Raw genomic sequence first — 10,355 nt, forward strand, 5'->3', positions numbered from 1 at the left:
GTTTTGACAACATGACACACTGCAGTTAATCAGAAACAGAAGCAAAAGCTTCTGAACTTCAGATTGCCACACCAGAGGGAGGAGGTACACAAGCCCCAGGCTTGTACCTGTCATGATTTCTGAATGCCACTAATAAATCTTACAGTACTTATTGTAATTCATCAGAGGAGTCAGAAGACTGCTACATTCGCAGATTTGATTGACAGGATGGTTGAAATAAAATGTTGTCTCTGTAATGTCAATTTAATGTTTTCTGTTTTTTCGCACCATTATATCATATTCTCTTTATGGATTTGCTTTTCTTGTGTTTTTCTTCTCTGATAACTTTCTCTCTCTCTCTTTTGTAATTTTCCATGCTTCAGCCCATAACACTCTTCATATTTCTTATCCTTCATTTACCTGGCAAGTTGTTTGATTCCTTTCTCTCCTTCCAAAGCTGGTTTCAAGATCTGTGTCTTTTTTCAGTATGTACTCTGAAATGCAAGAGAGGTGTATGTGGGAGTCTAGTGAGATACTGACTTCTTCTTGTATTTCTTGTTCTAACTGCTGCTAAGAGAGTCTTTCATGTAAATATGCCATTTTCTGACTTTTGCTGCTTGAACCTGAGTTTAGATATAGCGCTGGCTTGTTTTCATCACGGTAAACCATCGTTTATCATGACATCTGAAAGTTGGCACCAGGTGTGTGGTAGGGCATTTCTCTCCTACTATCTGCCCATTCAGGTTTTACCCTAGCAAGCAGAGTACAGTGGTACCTTGGTTTACAACTATAATCCATTCCAGAGGTTCGTTTGTAAACCAAAACAAGTTGTAACCCAAGGCGCGCTTTCGCCAATGGGGCCTCCAAAAAAAATTTTGTTCGTAATCCCCCCCCCCAAAAAAAGGGTTGTAATCCAAAACGTTTGCAAACCGGGACACACACTTCCAGGTTTGCCGTGTTTGTAATCCAAAACGTATGCAAACCAGACAGTTTGCAAACCAAGGTACCACTGTACTGAAATGCTTTTGGCTTCCTTTTATCCATGGAATACTGGAATCTTTGGCTGAATACCATTAAGGATGACACAAATGATATGTTGGTCCTTCTTCGTTTCCCTTCCCTCTTTGGCTAGTTTTTATGACAAGAAGCTTGCAGTCCATGAGGCCTTGTGCGACAACATTGATACACGCACAGTCTTGGAAGAAGTGCGATCGCTAGTCAGCCAGTGTAATTCCTACATTGCTGCAAAGAAGACTACGAGGCAAATGCCAAATAGAATGCTGCTGGAAAATATAAGTCTTTATCTTACACAAATGTTCAAGGTATGGGATTTTCACTAAACCTTTGAAACTGCTGCATGTATGTTGTAACCGTGTGTGAATGTGTCAGCCTTTTCACTCTTTAGATAAGACTCCAGTCATTCCTGACAATGAGCCAAGCTGGAGGTGTTTGTGATTGCATTCCAGCAACTTCTGGAGGGACCCGCTATCAAAAGGAAAGAATTGTGACAAAAATGTAGCACTTTTGAAAGAAGAATTAGCTATCAGTATAAAACGGAGGTAGTACTTGAATTGTTTTTGAAGTTTTGCTGTTTCCTGGAGATAGATAGTCATCAAGCACTGCTATGCAAAGATCGTAGAAATATTGCAGTCCCCTGTACTTCCAGGAGGCCATGCTATCAGCAACTCTTGGAAATAATGTCTTAATTGCAGCTCCAACCCAGTGCAGACAATGTCCAGGAAACTCGTTTGCCCAGCAAAGTTTTGTTCACAGCCTTTGGGGCTGGATTATCTGTCAGTGTTAAAATATCTGCTGCTGCGTGTTTTTTTCAGTTTGTTTTGTGTTTCACTCGCATAGGTATTCGGTGCTATAGAAAGCGATGAGGCTATTGGATTCCCAGTTGGAGGAAGTGCCCAAAACTTAAATGTAAGTTGTAGGGAAATTTTACTGTGGCAATCTCAACTCTGCTCATGGCTTTCAGAAAGACTGGATTGCATGCTGAAGCAAAGCCACTTTTTCTGCTCGTACAAATATAAAATTCTGCAGTAAAACTGAATCACAGAATTACTCCAATTGCATTTACGGTAGGTAATAGAGAAGAATTATAATTGTATGGGAGAGCATAGCAAGGAAGGGCCAGAGCTCAGTTGTGGAGCAAAAGCTTTGCTTGCAAAGGTCATATATAGATAGGTCTGGGAGGGACTATTGCCAGAAACCCTAGACAGCCGCTGCCGGTCAGAGTAGTCAATACTGAGCTGGGATTGGCCAGTGATCTGATGTGGTAGAAGGTAGCATCTTATAGGTGGCATTAAACTAATGAGCCCTGCCTCTTCTCCTTTCTCTCTCCCACCCCACCCAAATTGATTATTGGGGATGGTCAGGAGAACTCCCAGAACAGCACACAGGGGGGGGGGGCAGATAGCTCTATCAGGCAAGCAGAAATGGTTGTGCTGATGGAGCAATCTGCTTAGCGCTGCACTGAATTCCTCCCGATGTTCCTATGCTTCCTAGCAGTATTTTCAGGGGAAACCAGAAAGAAATGGGTTGAATCTCAGCTAATGGACAAAATATTTCATTCTGCAGCTTGAATCTACAGTGATGCCATACCTACAGGTTTTGTCCGAGTTCAGAGAAGGTGTGCGGCAAATTGCCCGAGAAAAGAAAGGTGACGTTAACTCTGTGCTTTTTTTTTTACAAGTAGAAATCTCCACAAAGGTGCAGTTGTCTGACAAAATGTCATTCTTGATTTGTACCGTAGCGCTTTCTTTTCTTCCTCACACTTGTTCATCTGCTTGCTCATTATGGGTGTACTCTTCAAAACTCTTACAGCCAAAAGCAAGGGAGGTGTCTGCTAGCACTGCCTGCATTTGCCTTGCCTTTTATTTGCGTATGAGTCTGGGCCAGCTCTGCCATTAACCAGATTGAGGCAGTTGATTATGCAAGTCATGAAAGGGCAGCAAATCATTTATTTATTATTACTGTATTTTTACTGCTGGGATGGAGCAGGTGCTTATTGGATTTTCTGCTTTACAGTAGGTGCAAAAAAGAAAAAGCGGGGGGGGAGGGGAAGAGACAGCTTTACTCTGTACCTTGACTTTGGGTCAGGGTGGATCTGGTGTGCCGTTTACTGCTTTCACCTCAGATAGCAAAGTTTATTGGACCAGCCCTGGTGTGAATGTCTATGTATGCAAATGTGTTTACATATATGTGTTTGCCCTGTTCTTACCAGATGAAAGTAAATGATGGCCCTTATTTGTATTGTGAGCTTTCAGAATACCACTTTACAGTATTCCATAGGAGATACCAATTAAAACTTGTGGGTTTTGACGGAAAAATCCCCATAATGTATGTGCTTTGCTTTTGAAAAATACATAGAATATCTCCTAACTGCATAGTAGTAATATGTCTCTGGAGGTGTATTTATGAAGCTGGAAAAGAAAACCTGTGTATTCCGTGGTTATATTTGATAGTGCCTTAGGAGCTAGTGCTTAAACTTGGCGTATGTGAGCCCATCACTTCCTGCAGCAATGCATGGATAAGACTGAGGGGCAGGTGAACCTCACCAAAAGGCAAAGGGCCCTAAACAGCGTGCATTACAACTTCCTATAAAACACTGAGCTGAGGCAATGCGCCTTCTTATCCTCTTATTTTCAGACATTGCAGAGCCTCATCATTTATATGTGGAAAGCTTTCTTTCTTGAGAGAGAGAGAGAATTAGAGTTTCAGCAAAGTACTCAAACGTTGTTCATGAAGCAGAGGATCTTAATTGTGGGATATTAAAATGCCAAGCAAATAAAATTTCCTTTATCCCTAGTACAAGGAGAGTAGACACCAGAAACCCTGAGAGCAACACTGGCCATTCTTAACAGGGAGCTGATTTGCTTTTTTGATGTTCTAGTGATAACACGCAATGAATGAAAGAAAACTACCCCCCTCAAATAATTTGATAGCTGTACATTGAAAAGAATTTTCCCTCAAATGAAACCTAGCCAAGGAATGTCAGTCGGCTTTTCTTTTCAGCTCCTTCCTTTGAGACAAGGAACTTCAAATCATGAGTTCAGTCGCCAAATAATTGTGTTGGCTCGCTGGAGCAAAAGTGGTGACCTCCATACTGGTGCACCTATAGAAACCTAATAATCTTCATAGTTGTGCTGGTTATAAGTAATCAAATGCATTTATGGACATGCAGGAATGGTGTGCATGCAGATGGGGTGGTACTTGTTTTGATATATCACTCTCCTCTGCATTGCACCACCACCAGCATTTGAGGGTGAAGAAACCCTTGTGTTTCAGAAGTATGTGGCTGTGCAATTGGAGGAAGGAGACTGCTGTACTGAAGCAGATTGAAGTTGAGCATGCCTTTCATCAGGATTTGGCACATGCTCTTCTATGGATTATCACTCAAACCTTCTGTCTTTGATGTCTCTGTGAAAACACACTGTTGGCACACATTAGTCCTGAAGTAATTCCTGATGCCAGAATATTAATTCTTCAGAAAATATAATACCTTGGATAATATTCTCACCCTCTGCATAATGGGTTTTTTTTTATACACACATCTCTCATTCTCCTCTGCCAAGAAGGAATTTTCTCCTCTTTGCCACTAAAGTTTAATTATTCATAGTTTTAGGCTGGTGAATATTTATAACTCAGGGAGGCATCAATGCAGAGCAACTGCAGATAATACCTTCCTTCCAGAGAACATTCAGCTTTTTTTCTTCACCTGTTCGTGACAAAGAGGATTCTATTATTTTTCTTGAACTCTCTAGTTTTTATTGAACTACTGGGGATGAATATATTATTTTGATATTTATTAAATTTGTTGGTCGCTTTATCTGTCCAGGGCAACCCAAATGACTTAAAACCAGGCAGACAGAAAAAAACCTCACACAGATACATTAAAGCAGAGGGAAAATAATAATCAATTAAAAACATCCCACCCACTTCTAAAAGGCCTATTATTATCAAGTTACGCAGGCTTGGAGGCGGGCAAGCAGGCTTTAAATCACTATAAGAGGCTAATAGTTCTAACAACCTGTTATGTGGAATGGGGAAGAACTGGTCCAGAAGAAATGCCCCAGTTCATCTCAACCTTTTTTCATGAGTTGATAGCTTAAGCTGCAGTACTTATAACATAATCCTATGTCACTCCAGGAGACTTTTGACTTCTACTTTCCAAGATGGAGGTTCAGTGAAAAGGAAGGGAGGGGAAGAAAGCAGAGACAAGGACTAAAGAGTTGAGGGTGGGGAGAAAATCATATGTATTTCTGCTAGCAATTAAATCCCACTGTGTTCCAAGGACCTGCTCCCTAGCACATGTGTTTAGGACTGAAGAAGGAGAATAGCAACTGTGGAATTCTCCCCCACCCCATAGCATAGTGGAATTGGAGGTGTCATTCATCCAAAAGGGGGACAGCAACCCCATTGCTCCATGACATAATAAAAGGTGGTGTTCTCTTCTCATAAAACATCCACTTGTCTGAAAGATAAGAACTTTCGCAGACGTTGATATTAACGCTTTCATTTTATTCTTCGTAATTGTAGTGTTTGAAGTTCTGCAGCTATGCGATTCTCTTCGAGATGATGTCCTTCCCGAGCACGGAGTTCGGTTTGAAGATCATGAAGGTAATTAAGTTGGAAATCAAACTGGACTCCAGTCTTGCTTTTGACAAGTTAGTACATCCTGGTGTCTGTTTCCAACTAATAGTAATGAGGCGCAGAAACGAAATGAATGAGGTTCGCCAAGCATCCTGGACTCTTAAAAGATGCAATGCTAAACACATTTACTGTACGTAGAAGTGGCATTTCAGTAGGATTTTCTTCCAAGTAAATATGGTGATGGTTCGGATGTGAAATAGACACAGCAGCAAATAATACTAGCAAGAAATCCTAGGTTTCTCAAACTTTTGCCCTTCTTTTTCCAAGAGTTGTCCATCAGTTAAGGTTAAGTGAGTTCTGCCTTTTGTGTTCAACTGTGTGATGTATATTTTAAATAGCTGCAAAGGAGTTCAGCAGCATCTAGAGCAGGCACCCCCAAACTGCGGCCCTCCAGATGTTTTGGCCTACAACTCCCATGATCCCTAGCTAACAGGACCAGTGGTCAGGGATGATGGGAATTGTAGTCCAAAACATCTGGAGGGCCAAAGTTTGGGGATGCCTGATCTAGAGGGCCACATGTTTCCATCCCTGGTGTGTATCATTGGGATAAATACTTAAAAGTGTAGTAGTATATATGAGCATTTATTCCTTGTAATGCTTTTTTTGTAGGACTCCCAACTGTGGTCAAGCTAGTGGACAGAGACACCTTACTAAAAGAAAGAGAAGAGAAGAAAAAGGTTATACAGCATTTGAACTAGTTTCTGTTTAGATGTGCCTAATTTTTTGTCTAACATCATTTGGGTTGGTCAGAGGAATATAGCCTGCATCAGTCTCCTTCCACAAGCACAGCTTCTGCTGGGGATCTTGGACTTTCTAGACCCCACCAACCATGCAAATACCTCTTGTAGCAGTTGAAGGGGCGAGACAGCACCGCTCACCTGGCTTCCTAATAAGGATACAGCTGGTTAGGGGGAGGGGCAAGATGGCGGGTGGGTGGTGTGAGTGCAGTGATTGTAGAGCTAGATTGGCTCCACTGCCCTACTGGCACTTTGCCAGTCGCCTCGCCCCTCTGACCCCCCTGTAATCTGTGGCAATCCTGGCATTTGTAAACCGGGTAAACTCCTGTAATTAACACACAATCATCTGAGCAAAGGACTTTAACCGTGGCCAGTGTTCTAATCTCCTTCCTTTCATTTTAAAAAGCTCTGCATTTCCCCCCGCATTTGCTTGTCAGAGTTTCCGAATAAGAGAACACTAGTATTCTCTTGGTATGTTCACTCATTGTAGCTGACAAGTGTCATCTTCAGAGAGAAAAATGAACAAAAATTCTGTCATTTATAAGCAAGTAAAATAAAAGTTACTTCCCATTTATAGATGTAGCCTTCAGTGGTGGAACTCCTATAAAAATAATGACACCATTCTCCCCACCCACCCAACAAGGGCCTTCCGACATAAATCTTGAGATTACTACATTAGCACACATACTGTTCTTATTGCATTATGGTGAACCTTGGGACGTGCATATGTACGAGGAACATGCAGAGCTGGTAGTTTTAATTCCCTCAAAAGTCAAAGACTGGTTGTTCTGGATAGAACTTTGTAGAGCTAACAGCTTGATTAGGATCCTATTGTATAAAACATAGCTGTGGATGATTTGCTAATAAAATGCTCAGTAATTTACTTCTGTATTTTTTTAATCCTAATGTTGCTTTTCAAATTCTTTTTCCATAGATTGAAGAAGAGAAAAAAAGGAAGAAAGAAGAGGCAGCTATAAAGAAACAGGAACAGGAGGTAAAGTAACCAAATACTTTTTAAATATAAATTTTAAAGGCTGGTTTTAATGGCACTGATGTCAGGCGAGAAAGGGCATGTTTCAGGCTTTATCTTCCGTTCCTGTCACCTACTCGTCTGTTATGTGAGCTGCAAAGCAGAGCCGAATTGGTAGAGAGACCTTAATCCACACAGCCCCTCAACACATTTGCACTCCTGAACCACCTTTTGCCCCAGCAGCCGTTCCCAAACCATTGAGTACTTTGGTAGACCTACAGCATGAATGTCACTCGAGGACTTCCAGCTGAACTCAACTGCTCCAGCATCCAACAGTTTATAATTAGCAGAGGCTGCCAAAGACACCCTCTTTCCAGAACCAACAGTATAACATTAGCAGAGAATGAGATGCAGAGAGACCTGTCCAGCCAACTCTCTATTTATAGTCATTTGTTCCAAACATTTTATGTTGGAATTATTCAGGAGAGAACATTGGGTTTTGCTGCCAAACACAAGGAAATGACTTCTCAGTTGTGTGGGGTGGCTTTATCTACAGGCAAAACTGAATCCGCTTCAGTCCCAGCCTGGTAGCCCAAACATGCTGTATATTCTCTGCTACCACCACCCCTACCATGTGTACAGAGCCTATTTTTGCTCCTGGCGTATGCTTTGATCATCTGCAAATTGTTCAAGTTTTGCTGGGCCTCTGTCTTCTATAGAAGCAACATATTGCTGGGTTGCATTTAGAATGGCTCTTCTGTGACCTTCTATAGCGTTATGGCGGGTCCCTCCAACTCAGCTTTTCAAGGGGCATAGGAGGAGGGATCACTAGAATTGCTCCTCCCTACTCCATTCCACCAATGGGAGTGTCTTGTAAGCACAGCTCCTGCTTGGATCTGGATCCAATTCAATATATTTAAAAGCTCTATCATCAACACTACAAGTGCACAGAGCAGCATCTCTTTAAAAGGGGAATGTCTTACCAATAGAAAGCTAAAATAGCAAGTGTCTCTTAAAACTTTACTGGACATTTGTTTTGCAAGTTGTTCTCGCATCTTGTGATATATGGTATGAGAAAATGGGGAAATTAAATAAAAACACAGGTTTCAGCAGATTTTGAAGATACTTTTGTATTCAGGACGCAAACCAGTTTTAAATCCAAAGACTTATATGCTTTTCTGACACCCTTTTGCGGGGGCGGGATGTGTCTTTGGAAGGATGAGCATCAGCGTATTAGCTTAAATTTGTTTTCAGGAATTGTTTTGATGTAGGCAGGTTAATACTGGCTCTGATATTCATGTATTCCAGAGTTGTAACACTTTTTAAATATATTGCAGGCAGTAAAATTGGCAAAAATGAAAATCCCACCAGGAGAAATGTTTAAATCGGAGCACGACAAGTATTCCAAATTTGATGAAAATGTAAGCATTACTGGGATTTTTCTTCCTTGAATGTTGTATTTAGGGATCCTGATGAAAGCTGCTAGTTCAATCCTGGACAAGATAGATAGATAGATAGATAGATAGATAGATAGATAGATAGATAGATAGATAGATAGATAAGCATTATTTTATTAACATTTGTGTATCTAATTGCAATCCTTAGAACACTCTGTAAGGCAAGGCTGTATTATTATCCCCTATATTGTATATTGGGGAGGAGGAGAAGGGAGACAGTGGCTGAGAGTTCGTGGCTAGAGCTCAACCCCCGCACTACACCAGCTGTACAACCTATGCATGTTTATGCAGAAGTAAACTACTGAGTTCAATGGAGCTTGCTACCAAATAACTCTGCATCGTATTAAAGCATGTGAGCCTTTTGTTATAGCCACAAATTCTAGATCCTTTTCATATTTGTAACTTTGGCCCACATTTTTCACCCCTCTGCAATGAGGATGCATGTCTACGGTTTTCTGTGCATGCAAAGGAAAATAGTGATAAGACAGGTGAGTCCTAACAACTCCACCTCCTGCACCTAGAGGAGACAGACATGTTGACATCCAGAAGGACTACTACCAGATACTTAATGAGGAGATTCAGCCTTAAACACTTCTAAATCATTTCCTAACTTGATGCATTACTGCTTTTTGAAATAATCTTTTGGAGTTACATATGTGGTTTATTTGGCTTGAATAAATAAGCAAAGAACCCAGCTTTTTATTTTTCTTGTTGATAATGCCTAATTACTGGTAAAAAGGGATAATGCTATTGCATTACCACAACACAAAGAAACAAAGACATTGAGATAATGTGGTCCTAAGATGATGAATTAATGTTTTCCAGGGGCTTCCAACCCATGACACAGAAGGCAAAGAACTCAGCAAAGGTCAGACGAAGAAACTAAAGAAACTCTATGAAGCACAAGAAAAACTGTACGAAGAATATCTTCAAATGGTTCAGAATGGAGTTGAAAACTGAGAACAAAACTTGGACAATCTGCTTCTTAAATAAAATATACAGCTGGATAAACTTTGTGATGGGAAATGAGTTTTCACTGGGCTTTAACTTTCCACATTGTGCTGAACAAAAAGTAAATGGGCTAACGCTGCAATCCTATACACACATGGGATTAAGTCCCATTGAACACAATGAGACTTACTTCTGAGTAAACATGCATAGGATTGCATGGTTATATCACCCTGTTTAAAACATTAATAAAAGTTTTGTTAGTTAAATAAGGTTCTGTAATATTTTTATGTGATACAAGTCAATAAACAATTTGCTAACTGTCCCTAAGAAGATTTTTTTGGGGGAAATAGAGGCGCATAGGGGGAGGGGGATCAGAGACAGTGTCCTTTCCATCTCTACGATCTGTAGCAGCATCAACTCTGGATTCAACCCCTTAACTTTAACTGGACTTGTATCTTTTGTGAGAAGCCATTCAAGCCAAACTCACAATGTCTCAATTCGTCTGTTAAAACTATGGGGAGAATTCTGTTTGTAATATGGATAGTACATGCGCTTAGCTTTGCTCAATAGAAGCAGTTTTTGCATGTACTTAACTTGGGTAAC

The 10,355-nt window shown here is 40.7% G+C and overlaps 1 protein-coding gene across 2 annotated transcripts in view; it reads left to right on the forward strand.

Annotated features, from left to right (window-relative positions):
* The window catches only part of CARS1 (cysteinyl-tRNA synthetase 1), a 34,822-nt gene extending 24,748 nt beyond the window's left edge, over positions 1 to 10,074 (forward strand). For both annotated transcript variants that reach the window (XM_035120845.2, XM_035120836.2), the window contains 8 exons: positions 1,112 to 1,301; positions 1,837 to 1,905; positions 2,563 to 2,644; positions 5,524 to 5,604; positions 6,247 to 6,314; positions 7,309 to 7,368; positions 8,682 to 8,765; positions 9,627 to 10,074. In XM_035120845.2, the coding sequence (XP_034976736.2) occupies positions 1,112 to 1,301; positions 1,837 to 1,905; positions 2,563 to 2,644; positions 5,524 to 5,604; positions 6,247 to 6,314; positions 7,309 to 7,368; positions 8,682 to 8,765; positions 9,627 to 9,761 (769 nt within the window). In that variant the 3' untranslated portion in view covers positions 9,762 to 10,074. The remainder of the gene's footprint in view (positions 1 to 1,111; positions 1,302 to 1,836; positions 1,906 to 2,562; positions 2,645 to 5,523; positions 5,605 to 6,246; positions 6,315 to 7,308; positions 7,369 to 8,681; positions 8,766 to 9,626) is intronic.
* Positions 10,075 to 10,355: the final 281 nt, after the last annotated feature.

Source organism: Zootoca vivipara, chromosome 1 (assembly GCF_963506605.1).
Source record: "Zootoca vivipara chromosome 1, rZooViv1.1, whole genome shotgun sequence".
Taxonomy (NCBI): Eukaryota; Metazoa; Chordata; class Lepidosauria; order Squamata; family Lacertidae; genus Zootoca; species Zootoca vivipara.